At 36.2% G+C, this 27,704-nt stretch overlaps 1 protein-coding gene across 13 annotated transcripts in view; it reads left to right on the forward strand.

Annotated features, from left to right (window-relative positions):
- Nucleotides 1–27,704, forward strand: part of LOC126072973 (phosphopantothenate--cysteine ligase) — a 151,784-nt gene that overhangs the window by 43,425 nt on the left and 80,655 nt on the right. For 11 of the 13 annotated variants that reach the window (XM_049878968.1, XM_049878969.1, XM_049878974.1 and 8 more), the window contains exons 4-7: nucleotides 1,045–1,195; nucleotides 7,940–8,032; nucleotides 10,059–10,174; nucleotides 11,269–11,367. In XM_049878968.1, the coding sequence (XP_049734925.1) occupies nucleotides 1,045–1,195; nucleotides 7,940–8,032; nucleotides 10,059–10,174; nucleotides 11,269–11,367 (459 nt within the window). Of the gene's footprint in view, nucleotides 1–1,044; nucleotides 1,196–7,939; nucleotides 8,033–10,058; nucleotides 10,175–11,268; nucleotides 11,368–27,704 lie in introns of those variants that run through there. The other 2 variants (XR_007516630.1, XR_007516629.1) reach the window with 1 other exon arrangement.

The following is a 27,704-nucleotide window of genomic DNA, read 5'->3' on the forward strand; positions in this document are numbered from 1 at the left end:
TATCCATACGCCTACAAGGAAGACCAGTTAATACGACTATTATTCAAATTTACGCACCAACCACTAGGGCCAAAGATGAAGAAATAGAAGATTTTTATCAGCTGCTGCAGTCTGAAATTGATTGAACATGCAATCAGGATGCACTGATAATTACTGTTGATTTGAATACGAAAGTTGGAAACAAAGAAGAAGGATCAGCAGTTGGAAAATACTGTATATCACATTATTATTTTCTATACCAAAAATTGGAAACTACCCAAATGTTAATGTAAATTATGTTATGACCACTCTGGAATATTATATAAACTTTAAAAATTATCATTATAAAATCTGTTTAGCAGCATGGGAAAATGTTCCTGATGTAGTGTTAAATGAAAAAAACAGACAGAAACTTGTGCATAGACTGGGATATTACTGTGTAAAAAAGTATGGATAACATATAATGCAAGAAAAAATGCCAATATGCTAAAAGTTGTTTTGTTATGTAGATGGTATTTTGATTGTTGTCTTATCTTTTAGAAAATTTGTATATGTCTATATTGATATAAAATTGATGTTCTTTTGGAAATCAAAAGTAAAATATAATTAAGATTGAATTTCTTAGCTTTTAAAATGCCCTTGAAAATAGTTACAAAAGAGAAGATTCAAACATAATTTGAGCCTTGTTGAGTGTGTGCCTACCTTGAAATTAAGTGAAATTGTTTATTGAAATCATCGTATAAACTGTATGATTTACTATATAAATGAGGAATATTCTCTCTTTTGACAGACGATTATTTTTATGTTTAAGTCCTTTTTACACAATCGTATAATTATAATGTTAGATGTATTAGATTGAACCATATGAAATTACATGTTTGTAGGACAAAAGCAATCAAATATTTCAAGTGTATATGGTTCAACCTAATAAAAGAAATGCACACAAATGAAATACTCTATTTTGGTATCTTTCTTTACTGACTTTCAAACATTTATAGGAAATAGTACAATGTCATGAGAGTACATTTACTTTTTGTTTGTTTACTAACAGTAATTTTCTTTTAGTCCTGTAATAAAGATCTAGAAACAGATAAAACAGCACAAAACAGCCTAGAGAGAGATGTGGAACAGGTGGCAAAGACAGGGATGGCCCGTGAAGAGATCCGAAGGCTCACTGATGAACTACAAGTGAAGGAGAAAGAGCAGAGTAAATTAGGTAAGCTGTGTTTACATATAAACATTTCTGACCATGTTTGAAGTGCATCCTCATGGTGGAATGACCTTTTCTGAGTATGGAACCTGAGTATGCTGAGGAAAAAATATGTATTTTAAGATAAATACATAAAAATCTGATTTAAAAAAATTCGTTTTTTGCCACGTCCAAAAATTTTTATTGAAGTATAAGCATAACATGCCTATCAAAAAGTATACAGCTCATAAGTGGAACCTCCCAGGACAAATTCTCAGCATCCCAGAAGCCCCCATTGTTCCTTCTCCCTACTCTACACCCCTTCTCCGGACCAAAAGTAATCATTATCCTAACTTTTAACACCACTGCCGACTTTTCACTACACACAGTATGCATTCTTTAGTTTGTTTGTCTTGCTCAATCTTCTGTTTGTAAGATTTATTCATGTTATTACAGGTAGCAGTAGTTTGTTATTTTGCCGTTGGTATTGTATTCCACTGAGTAAACAAACTATAATTGGTCCGTTCCACTGGTGATAGACATTTGTTTCCAGTTTCGGTCTATAATGAATACTGCCGCTATGAAAATTGTTGTATGTCTTTTGGTGTACTTATCTACACATTTCTGGTGGGGCTATGCCAAAGAGTAGAATTACTGGATCAAAGGGTTATGGATATATTCTACTTAGTAGGTAATTGCCAAACTGTTTCCCAAAGTAACTGTGTTAATTTAAGCTCCCATCAGCAGTATGTAAGATTTTGGTTGCTCCACATTCTTTGTTAGTACTTGGTATTGTCAGTCTTACTAATTTTACCTTTCCTGATAAGTGTGTAGTGTATTTATTAAAATTATGGCTCTGATTTGTATTCTCTGATGGCTAATGAGGCTGAAAACCCTTTCATACGTTGTTGCTATTGTTGATTTGGATATACTATTTAATGAAGTTCCTGCTTAAGTTTCTTGTACATTTTTCTGTTGGGCTGAATTTTTATGTTTTGTTCATTTGTAGGAGTTCCTTATATATTCCATGTATGAACCTTTTGTTGGCTATGAACATTACGGTTTTTTGACTGTTTGCTTTGCTGTACAGATACGCTAATACCCATCCTGCCAGGTTTAACAGAGTTATTCTTTATGGCTTCTAGGTTTTCATGTTATGCTTAGTAAAGACGTTTCTATTTCCTTACAAGATTATTGAAAATTTCACTCCTTTTTTTTTTTTTTTTAGTAACTTTATGGTTTATTGTTTATCTTTAAATCTTTATTTTACCTAGAATTTATTTTAGTATAAGGTTTAAAAATGCTTAATTATCTCCATTCTGTATTTATGACTTATGATGATAAAAAAGATTAGACTAATTCTTTTTCAGGTGCAGTATATGTGTTGCTTTAGAATCATAACTAAAAATTATTGAATGTTTAAAATAACAAGGATTTTGCCAAGTTGATTTGGGGTTAAAAACTTTAGGAGGATTTATGTTTTGTTAAGAATCCATGTTACACAGCAGATACAAACGAACTTTGGAGTGATGGAAATGTTCTATATCCTGATTGAGTTGGTGGTTACACAATTTTATATGTGTCAACATTTATCTATATATTTAAAAAGGTGAATTTTACTGTATGTAAACTATACCTCAGTAAATCTAACTTAGGAAAAAAGAAATTTGGCCACATATGACAAGATGCAGTTTTTGCTGCTTGCAACACAGAAGGGAAAAGGAAAAGCAGGACACCCATCACCCTTAGTTACACTGAGGACATAACACAACACATTCACATAGCACCCTGTCCCATCAGCAGCTGCTTGAACTGTTAAAAAACCTGTTGCCATCGAGTCGATTCCGACTCATAGCAACTCTGTAGGACAGAGTAGAACTGTCCCATAGGGTTTCCAAGGAGTGCCTGGTGAATTCCAGCTGCTGACCTTTTGGTTAGCAGCTGTAGCTCTTAACCACTGTGCCACTATGCCTACAGTTATATATCTGATAAGGGAATTATATCTAGAATATATTAAGAACTCTTACAACTCAATAATAAACAGACAACTAAATGAAAAAAAAAGGAATTTTGAAGGATTTGAGTAGACATTTCTCCAGAGAAGATATATAAATTGCTAATAGAGTCATGAAAAGATGAACAACTTTGTTAGACATTAGAGAAATGTAAATCAAAACCACTGGGAGGTCCTAAATTTTTAGCTATCTCTACAGTCAGCATACTGGGGGCTGTTAGGAAGCTGAATTAGCAAGTTCTTTCTTGAATGTCATATGTAGTATCAATGTGTACACAAGGTGTAACTTCCTGAGTCAGCAACTTACAGCCAGAATTTATTTCTAGGTATGTGTGTTATATCACAGTATTTTTCAAGTATTAGTTTACCTCTTTCCACAAACTGACTCTTTTTTAAATGAAGGGCTTTATTTTATTCTCTAGCTTTCTCTATACTGCATCTAAAAATTGGGATGAAAATGGAAAATTTTGGTCAATAATAAAAATATTTTTCAAGAATAAAAAAGGAATTCATGTCAAATATTAAGAGTATTCTCCAGTAAAGAAATTATAAGAAAAAGAGATGAATTTTAAGAGTTTTAAGGGATTTATTAACCAATTATAATACACGGGCCTTACGGGACCTTGATTCAAGCAAATTTTTAACATTTGTGATGCAATTAGAAAGTTTGTTGGGTGTTTGTATTAAGGAGTTATTGTTACATTTCTTTAGTTACATGTAATGTTAAATTTATTTTTTTATGTTTTTACATTTTAAGGATATAGAAGGAAATATTGGTAGATGAATGACATGATGTGTGGGATTTACTTCAAAATAATATAGGCCTCTACCTCACACATACACAAAAATTAGCTCAAAATGGATCACAGAGCTAAATGTAAGAGCTAAAGCTATAAAACACTGAGAAGAAAACAAAAATAAATCTTTGTGATCTTGGATTAGGCAGTGATGTCTTACATATGACACCAAATGCACCAGCAACGAGAAAATAATAAATTGGACTTAATCAAAATTTAAAACTTTTACACTTCAAAAATATAGCTCTGGTGGCACAGCAGTTAAGTGCTCGACTACTAACCTAAAGGTTGATGGTTCGAGCCCACCCAGTAGTTCTAAAAAAGAAAGACCTGACTTTCTGCTCCCATAAAGATTATAGCCTAGACAATCCTATGGGGTGGTTCTGCTCTGTCACATGGGGTCTCTATGAGTCAAAATCAACTCAATGGCACCTAACAACAACTACATTTCAAAATACATCATCAGGAAAGCGAAAAGACAACTCACAGACTGGGAGATACTTGTAAATCATATATCTGATAAGGGAATTATATCTAGAATATATTAAGAACTCTTACAACTGAATAATAAACAGGCAACTAAATTTTTTAAAAAATGAATTTTGAAGGATTTGAGCAGACATTTCTCCAGAGAAGATATATAAATTGCTAATAGACTCATGAAAAGATGCACAAATCAAAACCACAATGAGATACCATTTCACAACCATTAGAACAGTTATAATCAAAAAGACAGACAATGATAAGTATTGTTGAGGATGTGGAGAAATTAGAACCATTATCCATTGCTGGTGAGAATGCAAAATGGTGCAGCCACATTGGAAAACAGTTTGACAGTTTCTCAAAATGTTAAACATAGAAGCACCATGTAACCCAGCAATTCCACTCCTAGGTGAAAGGAAAATAAATGTCCACACAAAGACTTGTATGTGAACGTTCGTAGCAGCATTATTAACAGTAGCCAAAAAGCAGGAACAGCCCAAATGTTCATCGGGTGATGAATGGGTAAACAAAATGTGTAGTCATACTATGCAGACAAGAGTTAGCATGGCAGTCTGAGACTGCTGTCCTTAGAGGCCAACTGTGAGCTGTAGAACTAAAAAATGGGTGTGCTGTTTGTGCCACTAGGTTTGTGGTAATTTATTACTCAGCAATAGAACACTCATGCAATATGCATGGGTGTAGATGAAACAAGATTGGCCATACGCTGATGGTTGTTAAAAGCTGGCTGAAAGATATTATCCATCCATAGCATATAGAACATTACTCAGTTCTATCTACTTCTGTATATGTTGGGAATTTTTCACAATAAAAAAGTTTTAATGACTATCTAGAGTAACTACTAAAGAAAAACTTAGAAAGTAAAACTGTCAAACCAGTAGAGTAAAACTATCAAACCAATATAGTTCTAAGAAATATTACTAGTTTAAGATGACTGATGGAAACCTACAGTTTTCAAATATCTGCACGAACAAAGCAGGCGAAACTAGCTTAGTAGTATAAGTTAATGAATTTGGTAGTCTCTGATATGTTTAAATTTGGCATGTAATATATTTGGCTGTGTGTTATTTTTCAAATAGTTTTTTTGTTTTGCAAGTGAAAATAAATGTTTTCAGAACCCTCGAAGTACTTCCTCAGAATGTTAAGTTTCCATAGAACACAGTTTGGAATCCCCTGGCTTATTTAATAAATTCTTAACTCCTTTGCATACCAAATAAGGGCTTTGTGGTTTGGCTTTTGCCTCTCTATCCAGCCTCATATCCTACACTTCCCCTAGTCCTTTGCATTGTAGATCCCAGCAGTATTAGATTATGTGTAGTTCCTAGATTGATCTATGGTCTCTGTCCTGCCTCCTCTCCTGTGTCCTCGCCTGTCCCTTCTCCTTTGCTCATGCTACTTCCTATTTCTAGAACATTCTTTCCATTTGTTATCACCCTATTCCATCTTCTTCTTTCAGAGAGAAACATATTGGAAAACCACTTTTAGTAAAACAGAACCTATTCTTACTTCTCTGGCATAGTGTAGTCAAACTGACTTGGATTCAGATTTCACTATATCATTTACTAGCTGTGTAACATTGAGCAAGTTGCATAACTTTTGTGGGTCTCATCTCATCTATAAAATGAGAATATTAATATCTACTTTGCAGATTTGTTGTAATGATTAATATATCTGATACTAGTAAGTAGCTGCTGCTGATGGTAGCAGTGGCAGTAATAGCATTGCTATAGTCAGGAATATAGTTGTAGGTGAATCTGGTAGATTATACTGGGACTTACTTCAAAAAACTGAGTGCCATGCTTAAAAGCTTTGAGCTATTTTTGCCATCGTTTTCAGGGGCCCAAACTTTCAGCATGAAATCTGGTGGGGGTAAACAGGAAAAGCCAATTAAAGATCAGATTATCAGCGATAAGGATAAACATAGGCTGCAGTGGGAACACTAAGAGGGTAGTCTTGAAAAACTGACATTTATGTGGAAACTTTGAGGATAAGTAGCAATTAGCCAGCTGAAAGAGAGTGTTCCAAAGAGAGAGACATTTGAAATTTCATTACTAAACTTACAATTTGATTCTTAGGCAAATTTTTTAAAATAATTTTTATTGTGTTTTAAGTGAAAGTTTACAAATCAAGTCAGTCTCTCACATATAAACTTATATACACCTTACTACATACTCCCATTTACTCTTCCCCTGATGAGTCAGCCCGCTCCCTCCTTCCAGTCTCTCCTTTCATGACCGTTTTGCCAGTTTCTTACCCTCTCTACTCTCCCATCTCCCCTCCAGACAGGAGATGCCAATACAGTCTCAAGTGTCCACCTGATACAAGTAGCTCACTCCTCATCAGCATCTCTCTCCAACCCATTGTCCAGTCCATTCCATGTCTGATGAGTTGTCTTCGGGAATGGTACCTGTCCTGGGCCAACAGAAGGTTTGGGGACCATGACTGCTGGGATTCTTCTAGTTTCAGTCAGACCATTAAGTCTGGTCTTTTTATGAGAATTTGGGGTCTGCATCCCACTGTTCTCCTGCTCCCTCAGGGGTTCTCTGTTATGCTCCCTGTCAGGGCAGTCATCGGTTGTGGCCGGGCACCAACTAGTTCTTCTGGTCTCAGGATGATGTAAGTCTCTAGTTCATGTGGCCCTTTCTGTCTCTTGGGCTCATAATTATCTTGTGACCTTGGTGTTCTTCATTCTCCTTTGATCCAGGTGGGTTGAGACCAATTGATGCATCTTAGATGGCCGTTTGTTAGCATTTAAGACCCCAGACGCCACATTTCAAAGTGGGTTGCAGAATGTTTTCTTAATAGAATTTGTTTTGCCAATTGACTTAGATGTCCCCTGAAGCCATAGTCCCCAAACCCCTGCCCTTGCTCCGCTGACCTTCGAAGCATTCAGTTTATCCTGGAAACTTCTTTGCGTTTGGTCCAGTCCAGTTGAGCTGATCTTCCCTGTATTGAGTATTGTCCTTCCCTTCACCTAAAGTAGTTCTTATCTACTATCTAATGAGTAAATAACCTTCTCCCACCCTCCCTCCCTCCCCACTCTCGTAACCACAAAACAATGTGTTCTTCTCAGTTTAAACTATTTCTCAAGATCTTATAATAGTGGTCTTATACAATATTTGTCCTTTTGCCTCTGACTAATTTCACTCAGCATAATGCCTTCCAGGTTGCTCCATGTTATGAAATGTTTCACAGATTCATCATTGTTCTTTATCGATGTGTGAATATACCATAATTTATTTATCCATTCATCTGTTGATGGACACCTTGGTTGCTTCCAGGTTTTTGCTATTGTAAGCAGTGCTGCAATAAACATGGGTGTGCATATATCTGTTCATGTAAAGGCTCTTATTTCTCTAGGATATATTCCTAGGAGTGGGATTTCTGGATTGTATGGTAGTTCTATTTCTAACTTTTTAAGGACACTTAGGCAAATGTTTTGTTTCTTTTTCCTTTTAGATTCTGTGCTTCAGATGGCGCAATTAGAAAAAGAGAAATTGAAAGAAAATTTGATAAAACTAAAAGAAAATGGTGAGCCGTATTCGAAGATATGTATGTGTATAATTTTTTTTATACATGTATATGTATGTATGTGTGTGTGTGTATATATATATATATATATATATATATATATATACCAAAACAAAAAACCCACTGCCATCAAGTTGATTCTGACTCATAGCAACCCTATAGGACAGAGTAGAACTGCCCCCATAGGGTTTCCAAGGCTGTAAATCTTTATAGAAGCAGACTGCCACATCTTTCTTCCATTGGAGCAGGTGGTGGGTTCAAACCACCAACCTTTGTGTTAGCAGCTGCATGCTTTTAACCGCTGTGCCACCAGGACTCCAAACACAACAAAAGAAAAATAACAGAAGCATAGGGTCGCTATGAGTCGGACTCAACTTGACGGCAGTGGGGTGGTGTGTGGTGGTGTATGTATTTTATATACTATATATGCCTATACATATAGATGGCATAATGGTTAAGAGCTATGGCTGCCAACCAAAAGGTCGATAGTTCGAATCCACCAGGTTCTGTTTGGAAACTTTGTGGGGCAGTTCTGCTTTGTCCTATAGGGTCGCTATGAGTCGGAACTGACTCGATGGCAGCAAGATTGTTTGTTTGCTTGTTTTATAGATATAATAAGATTGCATTTATGTAAAAGCCAAGAACAGACAAAATTAATCTATGGTGATAGAAGTCAGAAAGTGGTTACGGGGTGACAGGCAGGTGAGAGTGAAGAATTGACTGAAAAGGACCTGAAGAAACTTTCTGGAATAATGAAAATGTTCTTTTTTGAAGGGAAGTTCACAAGTGTACATAAAATTGTCAAAGTTCATTGAAATGAACACATATTTTATATAAATTATATCTCAATTAGAAATAATTCCAAGTAGAAAGTGGAAAATGGCTTTATAAGGATTGACTTGTAAAGACATCCACAATATATTCACAAGTGGAGAAAAGTTGAAGACAATATTGTATAACATTACTTAAATTTTTAAAAACGATATGTATGTATATATCTGTCAGTATAAAAATAGGAATGGATAGATAGGAGGGAATATATATATATAAATATTTAAGTGGTGAAATTTTGGGTGATTTTTGCATGCGTGTGTGTGTTTTTCAGTATTATTAAAAAATTTTTACTTTAATACAAAAGAGAAAGAAATGGAGAGTAGAACAAGGGAGGAAAAACAAAAAGAAAAAGTGAGGGGGAAAATTTAATACAAGTTAAAAACAAAACAAACAATGAAGAAAGTAAAAGGATACATTAACATAACAAAAGAAAAATAACAAGCATAAGTGAAAAAATGCCTATAGTAAGTGAATATATGCCTATAGATATAAAAAAAAAATTTTTTTTTTTTTGGGATACTAGAAAAAGATACTAAGAAACAGCTACAGATTCAAGGAAGTTACAGGCAGCAAATGTGTATTATTGAGATATTGATTAGCTCTGGAAATAGCAGACCTGAACATGAGGTACTGAGAGCAGGCCACTATTTAATGGTCAATGGTACAGGCAGAAACGTGTTTATGCAGAATTAACTTTAACTCAGATTATCTGTCCATTCACTACTCTCAGCTCGCTACACTACTTCTGTCATCTATGGGCCTTATTGTTGATGAGTGGAAGGGAAGTGTCTAGGAGTATATAAGGTGAATGAGAGTACCTAAAAGGAAGCTAAGAAGATAGTTTTCTCAGCCATTTAAATATGAAAAGGTTGTTTTTGTTGTTGTTAGGGGCACTGGAGTCGATTTTTGACTCATAGCGAGAAGATAGGCTAAACTATTTTAAAATTTTAGGTCCTGGAAGAGCCTCTACTGATAGAAACCCTACACTGAAAAAGTCCAATTCATTAGTCTGGTATGATGAATAAAAAACAGCTGTTCTGTTGTGACAGATTGGTAGAATATTCTAGGCCTGGGCTTGAAAATCTAGTGGCATGTGAGGGACATGTAGGACTGACTAGAAGGGCAGGAAATAGCATTCCCTTAGTTTTTAGAGTTAGTGCCTCCAAATTAAAACTTCGATTCAGTTGAGTAAACTACTCTCTTCTTGATTTAGATTCAGTTGACCTACAGAAAGCAAAGGAACTTAATCAGAGACTGAATGAGGAAATTCTAGCTTTAAGAAATCGGGTTCGATCACTTGATTCAGAAAAAAAAATGCTTGGAGAAGAGGTAAGTTGTTTAATTTAGCTGTTAGAATTTTTTAAAATGTGTGTACAGTAAATAACTTTCCGCAGCTACAGTAACATCGATGCACATCACAGAAGTTGGTCATTAGTGAGGACTGACACTACTGGCTACAGCATCCCAGGCAGAATGGTTTTACATGCCATGCTTTGACTTAGATGCGTTCTATAGGTATTTTTATTTTATACATTTTGAATACCATTTTTTTATGCCAATATTATTGCTAATGTGTCAATTTAGGAACTCTCTTTTTAATAAGGATCTAGATAAGCAGTTTATATTAACACATTTACCAAATAGAAATGATTATTACCTTGAATAAATTTGAGATCATTAATACTAAATCCTTAGTTGTGCTACATTTTTTAACAACTTCTTCTTAGCAGTTTATAGATTTTTAATATGTACTTCCAAGTTCTGGATAAATGATATGTTTCTGTAATTTTAGTTTATACTGATTTCATAATCATATCTCTAGTGTCTAATGTAATGTCCGGTATATACAAGGTGCTCAAGAAATCTTGTTTTAAAAATGAATAAACAAATGAAGACTGAATTGTCTTAGTCTTTGCAAATTTACATGTTTTATATATATATATATATGGGTTTTGTTTTACATATACATGTATATGTAAAACCAAACCCATTGCCATTGAGTTGATCCTGATTCACAGTGACCCTATAGAACAGAGGAGAACTGCCCCATAGGGTTTCCAAAGAATGCCTGGTGGATTCAAACTGCTGACCTTTTGGTTAGCACCTATAGCACTTAACAACTACACCACCAGGGTTTCCATATATATACATATATATGATTTTACACGGCTAATACACCAAAAAAAAAAAAAAAATTAGGACAGGTACATCCCAAATAGTATTACTTCTATAGAAAGATTGTGCGGTAAGGGTATGTAAAGGAAAATAGCGCTTTTTGTTGTATATACTTACGTGTTTGAATTTTTATAAGGTGAAGAGATTCATGTATTACTTATATAATTTAAAAACAAAGCAAAACTCCTTCTCCAAAATATAGCAGACAAAACTGAAAAGTCTATGAGGTGCTTACTTTTGTTTTTAAGGTTGAAAGACTTAAAGGAGAGATTCATGAATCTCAAGAGAATGAGCAAGCTGAAAACCATGCCCCTGGAAAAATTGTGGGTGCTGAGCAGAAAGTACAGGTATTCTAAAGTTCTATACTTTCTGATTTCTGACTTTTAAAGGAGTTACATTTTTACGGAGCACACCATAGCAATTGGTAATAATCATTTCCTTCTCTCTTCTTACTGAGCTGTCTTTTTCTTCTGCTGAGCCAATTAGAGTAAAGGAAGAAGCTGGAATACAGAGCATCTGTTTCTGTTCACCTCTTCCCCAGGGAGGACAATTAATATAAAGAATATAATAAATTGCTTCTTTAAAGAAAAAAAGAATCTTACAAAGATTCAACCGATTTGAGTGTTTTTAATCATCAAAGAGTTGATTTATAGAACCAAGCAATGGGGAGAGGAGGGAGAACCACACTGAATGTAATAAAATATCATAGAGAACTAACAGTGTTTAGGCTCCAGGATGTACAGTGTCTAGTCTCTTCAGTGGATTAGCATCTGAAGTGGTGGGCAAAGAGATCAGATGCAAGACAGTTGGAAGCAAGCCAGTGTGTTTTAGATCAGGCTGTTTAAGACTTTCAGATCAAAAAGCTAGACAGCTCTGGGGCAGCCCTTTCTCTTACATACCTATGATGAACGACATCGCCTTGTTGCCGAGGGATCTCATGCACCAGAGCTTGTTTTCACTATAGCTCTTTGGGCCCTACAGCCCAGACCTCTTAGGTACCAGAGAAACTTGGCTCCCTGTATAAGAAACTAGTATCATTCCTGTATCCCAAAGCTCACTTGCAGGTAAACAGTACCTTTGTGTAAAAAACTAACAAAAAATTGAGAGAGCCTCTTCAGTAATTTGTACAAAATTATTCCCAAAGGACCCAGCAGTGCTCTAATATGAAGTTAAGTCGATGGTAATTGAATACTTTTCAGGTAGTATAGAAAAAATAAATTTTGCTATTAGTCCTCAACCCAGCTGTAAGTTTAGATCATTTTTCTGGCTCACACAATTTGCATGAAAAATGGATACCTTCTTGTATGGTAGAAATACCTGATGAAAATACTAATTCTAGGAAAATATAGTTAAGCAGACCTTTGGGCCTAGATTTTTCAGACTTCTAATGGCTTTTCCCATCCCTCTGGACCAAATTATCTAATTACAAATAGAGCTGTATCAAATAAAATATTGTTTTATTCAATATATGTGAGTTGTGTTGAGAGCACAAAATTACCTCATCACCAGTTACGGGTATTGTGATTTATTATTATTCCAAGTATTTCCAGGTAAGTAATGATAGCACAGAGTCATGAGGGAACCCAGTGATATCTACCTTACAAAGTCAAACAAACTTAGAGATTTTTAAATGTTTTCTTGAATAGATGATGCATTTACATGTTACAAAAGTCAAAATAATTATAAAGATGTATGTACACAAAGAAAGGTCATTTCCCACCCCTGCCCCATTGGCGCTTTCCTCCTCACTCATCCCCTGTTGGTAACCACTTTTGTTCGTTTCTTATTTATCCTTTCAGTATTTCTTTATTCAGATACAAGCGATTTGAATGTTTATTCAAGCCTCCTCCTCTCTTAGCATCTTTTTTTTTTTTAAACTAAAATGCTCCTGGAGATCTTCCATATCATACAGAGACCTTTCTCATCCTTACTTAGAGCAATCTAGTATTCTGCTGTGTAGGTGTACTATAACTTATTTAACCAGTCCCCTGCTGATGGACACTTGGTTTTTTCCCAGCCTTTTGCATACATGTGCAGGTGTTTCTGTAGGATAGGGTCACAGAAATGAGATTGTGGGTCAGAGGGTAGATGCATCTCTGATTTTGGTAGATAGTGCCAGATACCCCTCAGTGGGAATTCTCCCATTTCCGTATCTCACCAGCAATGTATGAGAATGTCAGTTTTCAAAAAAAGCCAGCAGAATGTGTTGTCAAACTTGTATTTTTGCTATATAAGAGGTGAAATGGGTATCTCAGTGTAGTTTTAATTTTCATTTATCTTATTATACTAAGATTGGGTATTTTTCATGTGCTTAGAAGTTATTTGTATTTAAAATTAACCTTTAAGTTAAAATTAACTTTAATGATATAATTTAATACAATTGAGATATAATTAAATACACCCATTTGAAGAGTAGAGTTCAGTGAATTTTGACAAATTTATACATCTGTGTAGACACAACCACCACAATCAAGAAATAAAACATATTCATTACGGCCAAAAAGTTTCCTCCCCCTTTGTTATCAGTCCCCCCACTCCATTTTTTATTAAAAACCTATTCTAGAACTTCAAATAAATAGAATCATCTAGTATGTACTCTTTTGTTTTTGGCTTCTTTTATTTAGTATAATGGTTTTGCGCGTTATCCCTGTTGTTGCCTGTATCAGTAGTTCCTTTTTTTATGTTGCTGAGTAATATTTCTCTATATCAGCATAACATAAATTGTTTATCCCGTCACTGGTTGATAGACATTCAGGTTGTTTTTAGATTTTGACTGTTTATGAATAAAGCTGCTGTTAATATTCACATACAAGTTTTTGTGTGGATTCATTTTTCTTGGATAAATACATGGGAGCAGAATTGCTGACTCATAGAGTATGTGTAATTTTTTAAGAAACTGCCAAACTGTTTTCCAAAGTAGTATTTTACATTCTTATCAGCAATGGTATGAAAGTTCCAGTTGCTTCACATCCTCATCAGCATTGCTATCATCAAACTTGTTGATTTTAGCTATTCTAGAGTGCATGTAGTGGTGTCTCATCATGGTTTTAATTTGCATTTTGAGGATATCTAATGACATTGAGTATGTTTTGATGTGCTCATTGACCATCTGTGTAGGTTCTTTTGTGAAGCAAATGTTCAAATCTTTTGTTCATTTTTTAATTGAATTATATATCTTCTTCATGTGGAGTTGTAGGAGTTCTTTATATAGTCTGTATTTCAATCCTTTGTTAGGTGTATGTACTGCATGTATTTTCTCCCAGCCTATGGCTTTCTTAACTGTGTTTGTATGTGTGTGGTGAAAATATACACAAAAAAACATTCACCTATTCAACAATTTCTACATGTATAATTCAGTGACATTGATTACATTCTTCATTTTATGCAATCATTATCACTATTCTTTTCTGAATTATTCCACTATGATTAACATAAACTCAATGGCCACTAAGCAAAAACTCTTCTGCTTTCCCGCTCCCTAATAGTCTTTGGTTTCTCTGTATATTTGCTTATTTTATGTAAGTGAGACCATACATTATTTGTCATTTTGTGACTGACTTATTTTGCTGAGCATGTTTTCAAGGTTCATACATGTTGTGGCATGTATGAGGACTTCATTTCTCTTTATGGCTGAGTAATATTCCATTGTATATATATACCACATTTTATTTATCAGTTAACCTGGTGATGGACGTTTCGGTTGTTTCCATATTTTGGCTATTGTGAAAAGTGTTGCAGTGAATGCTGGTGTACAGGTGTGTGTTTGTGTTCCTGCTTTCACTTCTTCTGGGTATATACCTAGGATTAGGATTGCTATGTCATATGGTAGTTCTATGTTCAACTTCATTAGAACTGCCAAACTGTTTTCTACAGCAGTTGCACCATTTTTCATCCCCACCAGCAATGAGTGAGGGTTCCAGTTTCACTACATCCTTGCCAACACCTGCTATTTTCTGTTTTTGTTTAATCATTTGCCTTCTTAATGGGAGTGAGGTGGTATCTCGTTGTGGTTTTAATTTACATCTCCCTAATGGCTAACATAAGGAGCCTTCATAGCGCAGTGGTTAAAGCAATTGACAGCTAACGGAAAGGTGAGGGGTTTGAAACCATCAGCTGCTCTGAGGAAGAAGAATGTGTCAGTCTCCTTCCGTAGAGATTTACAGCCTTGGAAACCTAATGGGGTCACTATGAGGTGGAATCAACTCGACGGCAGTGGGTTTGGTTTTGGGTAATGGCTAATATGGTGCAGTGGTTAGGAGTTTGGCCACTAACCAAAAGGTCGGTAGTTCGGATCCACCAGCTGCTTCTTAGAAACCTTACAGGGGAAGTTTTACTCTGTTCTATAGGGTCGCTATGAGTCAGAATCAACTCAATGGCAGTGGGCTTGGTTTGGTTTGATTTTGGTTAATGGCTGATGGTTGAGCATCTTTTCATGTTCTTATCGGCCATTTGAATATCTGCTTTGGTAAAATGTCTGTTCGAGTCCTTTGCCCTCCTTTGCCCATTTTTTGATTGGGTTGTTTGGTTCTTTGTGGTTAAGTTGTAGATTCTTTTTTATATATTTGGATGTTAGACTCTTGTTAGATATATGGTCCTCAAATATTTTCTCCCAATCTGTGGGTTGTCTTTTACTTTGTTGATAAAGTTCTTTGATGAACAAAACTTAACAGTTTTTATGAAGAGAAGCTTTTACATTTGATGTTTTAAAATCAAACATTCATCAATGTTCTTTTTTTTTTTTTAAATAATTTTATTATAGGACACAAAAAGCCTACCTAAGAAATCTTTGCTTACCCCAAGGTCAGAAAATATTTCTCCTATCTTCTAAAGGTTTTAAAGATTTTATCTTATACATTTAGTTCTATGATTCATTGGAGATAATTTTGTATGTGGTGTGAGGTAAGTGTTGAGACTGATTTATTTCCAAATGTATATCTAGTTATTCCAGAACCATTTGTTGAAAAGACAATTATTTCCCTACTGAATTACCTTGGCACCTTTATTGAAAATCAGTTATGTGCATCTATTTCTGGACTCTATTCTATTCCATTGATCTGTATGCTCTTATGACAAGACCATGCTGTAGCTTTATTGTAAGTCTTGAAATCAGAAGGTGTAACACTACAACTTTGTTTTTATTTTTCCAAAATTGACTTGGCTGTTCTAGGGACTTTACGTTTCCATATAAACACTAGAATCAGCTTGTCAATTTTTACAAAATTGCCTATTGAGATTTTGGTTGCATTTTTACTGAATCTTTGATCAATTTAGAGAGAATTTCCATTTTAACAACATTGAGCTCTCCAATCCATGAATATAGTATATATTTTCATTTATTTAGATCTTCTTTATCTTAACATTGTTTATAGTTTTTAGTGCACAGGTCTTACATATATTTAAAATAAATTTATTCTTTTTTATATTGAAATGTAATTCATATATCATAAAATTTAAGTATATTCACAAAGTTGTGCAACCATGACCACTGATTTCAGAATATTTTCATCACTCCAGAAAGAAACCCTATACTCACTAGTGGTTATTCCCCATTTTCTCTTCTCCCCAGCCCTTGGAAACCACTGATCTGCTTTCTGTCTTTATGTATTTGCCTATGTTGTATATTTTATATAAATGTAATCATACAGTATTTGTCCTTTTGTTTCTCACTTCTTTGAGTTAGCGTAATGTTTTCAAGGTTCATCCACATTGTAACATGTATCAGTACTTCATCCCTTTTTATGGATGAATAGTATTCCATCGTATGGCTACATACTACATTTGGTTTATCTAATCATCGATTGGTGGACATTTGTTTATTTTCACTTTTTGGTGAGTAACACTGCTATGAGCATTGGTGTACAAAAGTTTTTTATGTGGATATATGTTTTCAACTCTCTTAGGTAAATACCTAGAAGTGGAATTGCTGGGTGATATGGTAACTCTTTGTTTAACCTTTTGAGGATGTTTTCCAAAGCAGCTGTACCATTTTACATTACCAACAGGAATATATGAGGGTTCCAGTTTTTCCACCTCCTTGCCAACATTTGTTATTTCTCTTTTTTTAAAAAAGAAAACTTATCACAGCCATCCTAACCAAAAAAAAAAAATTCAAACCCCTTGCTGTTGAGTCAATTTCAACTCATAGCGACCGTATAGGACAGAGTAGAACTGCCCCCTAGGGTTTCCAAGGAGCAGCTGGCAGATTCAAACTGCTGACCTTTTTGTTAGCAGCCATAGCTCTTAACTACTGCCCTCTGAGGGCTCCACAGCCATCCTATTGGGTGTGAATTAGTACCTCATTGTGGTTTTGAATTACATTTCCCTAATAACTAATGATGTTGAGCATATTTCATGTGCTTGCTTGCCATTGGAATATCTTCTTTGCAGACATGTCTATTCAAATCTTTTGGAGCTGTTTGTCTATTTATTGTCAAGTTTTAAGGTTTAAAAAATATATATTTTAAATTCAAGTCCATTATCAGATATATGATTTGCAAATAGTTTCTTCCATTCTGTTTATTGTCTTTTTACTTCTTGATAGGGCCCTTTGAAACACAAGTATTTAACTTTGATGAAGTCTAACTTTTATGTCTTTCCTTTGGTTGCTTGTACTTTAGGTGTCATATTTTTTAAAAATTGCCTAATTCAAGGTCACAAAGATTTATACCTATTTTTCTTCTAAGTTATCTAAGCTGTAGTTTTAGCTTTTACATTTAAGCCTTTGAATTAATTTTTGTATATGTGATATAAGGTACAGCCCATCATTATTCTCTTGCATGTGGATATTCAATTGTCCCAATAACATTTGTTGAAAGTATGTTTTTTTTTCCTCTTTGAATTGTCTTGGCACCCTTATCAAAAATCAATTGACTGTAAATGTGAAAGTTTACTTCTGGACTCTGAATTGTATTGCATCAATCTATATGCCTGTTCTAATGCCAGAACCACACTGTTTTGATTACTGTGGCTTTTTAGGATATTTTGAAATTGAGAAGTGTGAGTCTTCCAATTTTGTTCTTTTTCAAGATTATTTTGGCTATTCTGAGTCTCATACATTTTCATGTGAATTTTAGTATCACCTTGTCAATATCTGCAAAGAAATCAGCTGGGTCATAAAAAGGAATCAAGCTCTAATACATGCTACTACATGGATAAACCTTGAAAACACTATACTAAGTGAAATAAGCCAGACACAAAAGGACAAATATTGTATGATCTTGTTTATATGAAATATCTAGAATATACAAACAAATCTAGATAGACAAATACTGCACTGTTTTACTTTCCCACCAGTAATGGATGTTGTTGTTGTTGTTAGGTGCTGTCGACTCAGCTCTGACTCATAGAGACCCTATGCACAACAAAATGAAACACTGCCCGGTCCCGCGCCATCCTTATAATCGTTATACTTGAGCTCATTGTTGTAGTCACTGTGTCAATCCATTTCATTGAGGGTCTTCCTCTTTTCTGCTGACCCTCTTCTTTACCAAGCATGATGTCCTTCTCCAGGGACTGATCCCTCCTGACAACATGTCCAAAGTATGTAATACGCAGTCTTGCCATCCTTGCTTCCAAGGAGCATTCTGGTCATACTTCTGCCAAGTCAGATTTGTTCATTCTTTTAGCAGTCCCTGGTATCTTCACTATTCTTCACCAACACCACAATTCAAAGGCATCAATTCTTCAGTCTTCCTTATTCATTGTCCAGCTTTCACATGCATATGATGCAATTGAAAATACCATGGCTTGGGTCAGGCGCACCTTAGTCTTCAAGGTGACGTCTTTGCTTTTCAACACTTTAAAGAGGTCCTTTGCAGCAGATTTGCCCAATGCAATGTATCTTTTGATTTCTTGACTGCTGCTTTCATGGGTGTTGATTGTGGATCCAGGTAAAATGAAATTCTTGACAACTTCAGTCTTTTCTCCTTTTATCATGAAGTTGCACATTGGTCCAGTTGTGAAGATTTTTGCTTTCTTTATGTTGAGGTGTAGTCCATACTGAAGGCTGTGGTCTTTGATCTTCATCAGTAAGTGCTTCAAGTCCTCTTCACTTTCAGCAAGCAAGGTTGTGTCATCTGCATAACTCAGGTTGTTAATGAGTCTTCCTCCAATCCTGATGCCCCGTTGTTCTTTATATAGTCCCAGCTTCTCGAATTATTTACTCATCATACAGATTGAATAGGCATGGTGAAAAGATACAACCCTGACGCACACACCTTTCCTGACTTTAAACCACTCAGTATCCCCTTGTCCTGTCTGAACAACTGCCTCTTCATCTATGTATAAGTTCCCCATGAGCACAATTAAGTGTTCTGGAATTCCCATTCTTTGCAATGTTATCCATAATTTGTTATGATCCACACAGTCAAATGCCTTTACATAGTCAATAAAACATAGGTAAACATCCTTCTGGTATTCTCTGCTTTCAGCCAGGATCCATCTGACATCAGCAATGATATCCCTGGTTCCACATCCTCTTCTGAATCTCGCCTGAATTTCTGGCAGTTCCTTGTCCATGTACTGCTGTAGCCGCTTTTGAATGATCTTCAACAAAATTCTTCTTGCATGTGATATTAATGATATCATTCAATAATTTCCACGTTTGGTTGGATCACCTTTCTTGGGAATAGGCATAAATATGGAACTCTTCCAGTCAGTTGGCCAGGAAGCTGTCTTCCATATTTCTTGGCATAGATGAGTGAGCACCTCCAGGGCTGCATCTGTTTGTTGAAACATCTCAGTTGATATTCCATCAATCCCTGGAGCCTTGTTATTCGCCAGTGCCTTTAGTGCAGCTTGGACTTCTTCATTCAGTACCATCAGTTCCTGACCATATACTACTTCTTGAAGTGGTTGAATGGCGAATAATTGTTTTTGGTATAATGACTCTGTGTATTCCTTCCATCTTTTTTTGATGCTTCCTGCATCATTTAATATTTTCCCCATAGAATCCTTCACTATTGCAACTCAAGGCTTGAATTTTTTCTTCAGTTCTTTCAGCTTGAGAAACACCGAGTATGTTCTTCCCTTTTGGTTTTCTATCTCCAGCTCTTTGCACATGTCATTATAATACTTTACTTTGCCTTCTTGAGCCCTTTGAAATCTTGTGTTCAGTTCTTTTACTTTATCATTTCTTCCTTTTGCTTTAGCTGCTCAATGTTCAAGAGCAAGTTTCAGAGTCTTCTCTGACATCCATCTTGGTCTTTTCTTTCCTTCCTGTCTTTCAATGACCTCTTGCTTTCTTCATGTATGATGTCCTTGATGTCATTCCATAACTTGTCTGGTCTTCAGTCATTAGTGTTCAGTGCATCAAATCTATCCTTGAGATGGTTTCTAAATTCAGGTGGGATATACTCAAGGTTGTATTTTGGCTCTCGTGGCCTTGCTCTGATTTTCTTCAGTTTCAGCTTGAATTTGCATATGAGCAATTGATGGCCTTTTCCACAGTCAGCCCCTGGCCTTGTTCTGACTGATGATATTGAGCTTTTCCATCGTCTCTTTCCACAGATGTAGTTGATTTGATTCCTGTGTATTCCATCTGCTGAGGTACATGGGTATAGTCGCTGTTTATGTTGGTGAGAAAAGGTATTTGCAATGAAGAAGTCATTGGTCTTGCAAAATTCTATCTCTCGATCTCCGGCATTGTTTCTGTCACCAAGGCCGTATTTTCCAACTACCGATCTTTCTTCTTTGTTTCTGATTTTCGCGTTCTAATCACCAGTAATAATCAATGGATCCTGATTGCGTGTTCCATCAATTTCACACTGCAGCAACTGGTAAAAATCTTCAATTTCTTCATCTTTGGCCTTAGTGGTTGGTGTGTAAATTTGAGTAACAGCCTTAATAATGGGTCTTTCTTGTAGACGTATGGATATTATCCTATTGCTGACAGCATTGTGCTTCAGGATGGATCTTGAAATGTTCTTTCTAACGATGAATGCAGTATCATTCCTTATTCCCAGCATAGTAGACTGTATGATTGTCTGATTCACAATGGCCAATACCAGTCCATTATAGCTCACTAATGCCTAGGATATCAATGTTTATGCATTCCATTTCATTTTTGACGATTTTCAATTTTCCTAGATTCATACTTCATTCTTTCCAGGTTCCAGTTATTAGTGGATGTTTGCAGCTGTTTCTTCTCATTTTCAGTCATGCCACTTCAGCAAATGAAGGTCACGAAAGCTTTACTCCCTCCACGTCATTAAGGTCGACTCTACTCTGAGGAAGCAGCTCTTCCCTAGTCGTCTTTTGAGTGCCTTCCCACCTGGGGAGCTCATCTTCCGGCAGTATATCAGACAGTGTTCCACTGCTATTCATAAGGTTTTCACTGGCTAATGCTTTTCAGAAGTAGACTGCTGGGTCCTTCTTCCTAGTCTGTCTTAGTCTGGAAGCTCAGCTGAAACCTGTCCTCCATGGGTGACCCTGCTGGTATTTGAATACCAGTGTCATAGCTTCCAACATCAGAGCAACATGCAAGCAAAGCAATTGATGAGGGTTCTAATTTCTTATCTTAGCCAGCACTTGTCATTTTCTGTTTTCCCTATAATATCCATCCTAGTGTGTGTAAAGTGGTATCTCATTGTGGCTTTTTGTTGTTGTTGTATGGTTTTATTTATTTACTTTGCATTTACCCAATGACTAATGATGTTGAGCAACTTTTTGTGTGTTCCCTGGCCGCTTTTAATGTAATCACCAATTTTCCTGGATTTATATCTACAAAATTAAGGGGAAAAAAAAGGATTTCTATTAAAATAAGAGATTTTTTTTTTTCACCCCAAGAGTTTACCTTTGTGAGAATGGCTTAAACTCTTACTCCTTACATAGGCATTTTCTTTTGTCTTTGATGGTTAACATAATTATGGCACGGTCCTTCTTTTATCCATATATACAACTAAAGGAGGCTGCTCTGGGAAGCAGGCACCAAGATGAAGTTAGAGTTGCAAGAGAATTATTAAAGGTAGTACCTGTGAAAGATAACAGGAGGGGAGTGGATATGGGCAGGGAAAGCCTTCACATCACAATGCAGGTCTGATACCTGTTAAAGAATAAGGAGAAAGAAGGAGGATTTAGTAGGAAGAGCCTCGGACTGTGGTACAGCTCTGAGAAAGTCTCAGCCAGCCCAACAGGGAGCTTTAGCACAATGATCACCTGTAGATGAATCTCACTGGGCAGAATTGGTCAGGCCTTAATATCCCTGCCCGGAAAGAGTGTGACAAGTTCTTTCTTGAAGGGACATTTCGGTAGTGCAACTCCATGTGGCATCTGTATCCGAGAATTCTAAGATTAGAGATCTTTGGTGACTATCAGGTTGATCTGCCTCCCCTCTGATAGATGTTATCTATGATGTTTTCGGTAAATGAGCATTTATCTTATTTTAAAAGTTCAGAAAAAAAGATCACACAGTTTTATTTAATGTTTAACATTAGGTATCAGACAATTTTTTGTGTGTGTCTAACCTTAATCCTCTAGGCTGTGCTGTAAGCCAGCTTTCTTTTCCTTGTCAACAAGACTTGAAATATGTATGGATTTCTAAAATAATAAAATCAGCCTTTATATTGACTCTCTAGTGGTCCTTTCATTTACTTCATTCCACATAGTCAGCAAGATGGGCTAGTGAGGAATATTGTAAATAAATGTTTCTTCTCTTTAAAGGTGTTAACAAGTTGAAAGAAGTCCTTAAAACTAGAAAGGATCCTAAGTGAATAAGTCCTTACAATTAAATGACCTTTTAAAGTTCTTTTCTGAAGAAATGGGAAGTAACTAAAGAGATTTTGCCTCCAACGTTCTCTCTTTGTCTTTCATGAAGAAAAAACCTCAAATTTCTTTGATTGTGCTTGGCAGCAGAACAGTGGTGATGTATTAAATAAAGGACCATTCTCAACAAAGGAATTAAGCCAAATGAGTGCTGTAGTTGAGTAGGTAAGGTGTAGCAACCCTTTTCATGAGCTTATTTCCACATCTGGACCTGGCGCCACACCATCCCTAACATAGACCTTCAGCTTTTTAGGTAGGCACTCAGATGCCTCTCTGTTAAAACAAAAATCACATTAAGCCAATAATAGAAATTGATTCAAGTTTAATATATGATTTACAAATCAAAAATGTTCCAAAGATGAAAGAAATTTCAAAGATTCTTATACCCCATCTTACTGACATTGCCATGCAAAGGGTTTTTTATATAATAGCAGTTTACCCTAAAACACAGCTTCTAGTCTGACCTTGGAGTTTCTGTTCCTTGAAACTAACTGCACATAAGTAGCTCTTCAAAAAGAGGGCCCAATTCCTAAGGCAAAGTATGCATCACTAAGCTGCTTATACTAGGCTATTGTTTGACATAAAGGAGACTCTGGGAAACCAGTTTTCTTAAGGCTCAAGGTTCAAAAGAAAATATCGGAGCAGTGGCCTGGGTGGGTCACTCCAACTCCGTGGACCCCAGAAACCTGGATTCCAGGAGAATTAAACTCCATTCTCATCTCTGACTACTTTCCTTTCTCTTTCCTATAAAAAAAGGGAAGTAAAAGAAGGAAAACTAAAGTTGGGTGTCTACAATGTGGAAATGATTCTGGTAGGGATTCAACATTCTTCATTTAATGTTAACAGAAATCCTAGGAGGTAGGTATTGTTCACCCTGCTTTACAGATGAAGAAACCCAGATCCCAGATTCATAAGGGTGGGAGTCAAGATTTCACATCTCTACCTTACTATAAAACCTTTGCTCTTATTACTGGATCAGTGATATTCAAACTGTTAAGGGAGCCTGATGTTTCACAGATACAAGGCCCTACGCCTCGTACCTTCACCTAAATCAAAGAAGCCTCCATTTCTGGGCACTCTGTAGAGTTTCCTCATACAATTTCTTTTAAAAACAAAAAGAGAAAGAGTCCTGTGGCTTAGAAAGGAAAAGTAACCTAGAAAACCACTCTGAGATTAAGGAGCCTCCTAAAGATATGACAGTATTCCTCACCCATTTCTATACACAGATTGATTTACCATTAAACAGACCATCGTAGTACTGCTAGTATGCATGGTCCCAGAGATCATGCTTAAAATACAAGAAATGCTAGATCTCTCAGGAATAATAATAGAGACAACAATGGGTTTGGTTTTGTCATATGCCGTGATCTGTTCTAGGTGTTTTACAAACATAATCCCATGCAGTCTCTATAACAGCCCTCCCCAAGGTAAGTAGTAGTATTGCCATTTCATATTTGAAAGAAATTAAAGAAAACAGAAGTTAACAGGCAGAGCCAGGATTTGGTCCAGGTTCACCTGGCTCTAAAGCTCACTCTCTATGCCATACTAACCCTGGGGTGATTTACAAAGCACCTACCGCATAGCATGTCCAGGACAGAGCACATAAACCATCTCCACCCTGAGGAGGTGGTGATAAAGCAGTGCTTTAGTCTCTTCAGTGCCTGCATTTGCCATCTCGTTTGACTGTGCCTGTAAGAGGGCACCACACAAAGTGAGCACACAGGGAGATGGAAATAAAACTAATCACACTATCCCTGGGAAGCACAGTTTAATCAGAGCATTAGATGGTCCCCATTTTTCAGATAGAACATTGAAAGTGGAAAATTCTGAGCTGTTACACCGTTCTCCAGAGTCGTTGGTAGCCACCCATGCTCATGAGGCAATTCCCTAGCAAGTCCATTAGTCCTCCTCTGTTTACTCCTGGCTGACAGGTGAGGTAGGCTCTTTTAGCTAGCCAGAGATCTCTCTATCTCACTGTTCATTTCTCACTGTATTTGCTGCCCATTTCCTGTGTTTTTCTGCTTTAAACTGTGGTCACTGATCTCATGAAGTGCATAAATTGCCTAAATGCTTAGCTATATTCCATACAAGGCAGACAAATTATGGTAAATTTCAAATATACATATATATATATATTTTTTTTAAATGCCATCTCTTGAAATTTATAATATTCAAATATATGACACCCTTATACTGAGAAAACACAAAGAACATGAGGGGAGTTTTCATTTTTCAGTCTTTAAGTGTTTCTCCCTCTTTTTACTAAAGCATTTCAGGTGGTGTAAGGATGGGGCTAAGGAGACTCTTGCTTTGAGTGTTGAATGCATCAGCATGCCACGTGTGCATGTGCAAAATCATTTACCAGTGCAGACAGTGGCTGGCAAAGAGGGGAGAAGCTGCTGTGGGGAAAAAATATATATCCTTTCCCATATTCTTGTGCAGTGCTGCTAAGAAGTTGGTATGATTTCTTGACTATAGACTTTTTTTTACATTCTTTTTTTATTTATTGCGCTTTAAGTGAAAGTTTACAAATCAAGTTAGTCTCCCATACAAAAACTTATACACACCTTGCTATGTTCTCCTAGCTGCTCTCCCCCTAATAAGACAGCACACCCCTCCTCTCTACCCTGTATGCCCTGTGTCCATTCAGCCAGCTCCTGTCCCCCTGTGGCTTCTCATCTTGCCTCCAGACAGGAGCTGCCCACATAGTCTCCTGTGTCTACTTGAGCCAAGAACGCATTCCTCACTAGGATTGCTTTCTGTCTTATAGTCCAGTCCAATCCCTGTCTGGAGAGTTGGCTTCAGGAAAAGTTCCAGTCTTGGGCTAACAGAGGGTCCAGGGACCATGACCTCCAGGGTCCCTCAGGTCTCATTCAGACCATTAAGTCTTTTTTAATGAGAATTTGAGATCTGCATCCCATTGTTCTGCTCCATCAGGGATTCACTGTTGTGTTCCCTTTCAGGGCATTGACTAGACCCTTTGTCCATACCTCTGGACAGGATGATTTGTAAAATTTACACTTTCTTTTAGCATCTAGTAGCATTCCCCACTCTTTCCAACTCATCAGTTTGGAATTGTTGTACCTGTTTTATTGAGACTGAACATGAGAAAGGCAAATAAGTGGTTTGATTAATTCAGGTCAATGAGGATTCTGTAGTGTATTTTTCTAATACTTGTTCCGTTTGGCTCAGCTGTCAAATAGCAGCAAGGGCTCATATACATAATGAAGCAGATCTCCAAAGAATCCAAGATGAGATAAAACAAACAAACCAAACCATTGCCATTGAGTCAATTTCGACTCATAGAGACCCTGTAGGACAGATTAGAACTGCCCCATATGGTTTCCAAGGAGTGCCTGGTAGATTCGAGCTGCCAAACTTTTGATTAGCAGCCATAACTTTTAAAGACAAGATAAAAAAAAAAAAAAAAAGCAAACCAAACCCACTGCTGTCGAGTCGATTCTGACTCATAGTTACCCTATAGGACAGAATAGAACTGCCCCATAGAGTTTCCAAGGAGTACCTGGTAGATTCAAACTGCAGAGTTTTTGGTTAGTTAGCACCTGTACCTCTTAACCACTATGCCACCCGGGTTTCCAAATAGGCGGCGGAATTTGTTGATAGGAGAGGATTTCAAGGGTATAGCCTCAGGGAATGACACTTAAGAAATGTAGCTTACCCTTCAGCCAAAGAATAGACAGGCCCATAAAACAAGACTAAATGAGCATACCAAGCCAGGGGCAAAGACAGAAGGCAGGCGGGGACAGGAAAGCTGGTAATGGGGAACCTAGGTCAAGAAGGGGGAGAGTGTTGACATGTCCTGAGGTTGGCAACCAATGTCACAAAACAATATGTATATTAATTGTTGATTGAGAAACTAGTTTGCTCTGTAAAGCTTCATCTAAAGTACAAAAAAAAAAAAAGATTACAGCCAAGAAAAAAATTAGTTAATTAATATATATATATATATATATATATATATATATATATATATATATATATATACATATATATATGGAAACCCTGGTGCCATAGTGGTTAGGAGCTACGGGTGCTAACCAAAAGGTTGGCAGTTCAAATCCACCAGGTGTTCCTTGGAAAAGAAAAAAAAAAAAAAAAAAGAAATGTAGCTTATCCTTTCAGTAGCTTTAAAAATAACGCATGTATGTATTTTAACTGGTGGTTTATTTGAATTAAGATTTCCATCTCAGACCCTGAGTTATCAGTAATATAGGAAGATAGAAAAGAAAGACCAATATGAAAAGTCAAGAGGCAGTTAAAGTACAGTATTTGAATGAGGTAAGAAACAAAAAGATAATTTTCAGTTCCATTTTCTATTACAGGTAAAGCAGACCCTGTAAGGATCCTTAAGAATCACTGAAAATAGGCAAAAAGAAAAATACATTCCCAGAAGTGGGAAATCTACATGCTTAATTATGAGCAGTGGTTATAGAATGCCTTCCCAGGAATCAGGAAGGAGCGCAATAAAAATTTATTTATTATAAAATAGTGTGTTCAAATTGTAAGGGTGATTTAAAGGTATTGTCTTACTAAAGAAGAAATATGAAAATTAAAAACAATCCAATAATATGTAAATAATAATATAAACTGCCATTTACAGTGCACTCTTTGTGAGTTAGATGTCCATATATAACTATATGCAGGTATCATTATTCCTGTTTCTCAGGTGAGGAAACTGAGGCTAAGAAAAGTTAAGTAATTGGCTCAGGCTCCCATAGTTGGTAAATAGTAGAACAAGACTGGTACTTATCCAATGTACCATTCTACGTTTTCCAAGTTAGAGAGTATAGATGTGACAATTTCATGCTGCTTCCTGACTGGCCAAACCAAATATGCAATTAGTCCAGTTGACATGTGTGTTCTTACAGTGGAGAAGGGCCTGCAGCTTGATGATGGTGTTAAG

Source organism: Elephas maximus, chromosome 3, assembly GCF_024166365.1.
Source record: "Elephas maximus indicus isolate mEleMax1 chromosome 3, mEleMax1 primary haplotype, whole genome shotgun sequence".
Classification (NCBI taxonomy): domain Eukaryota; kingdom Metazoa; phylum Chordata; class Mammalia; order Proboscidea; family Elephantidae; genus Elephas; species Elephas maximus.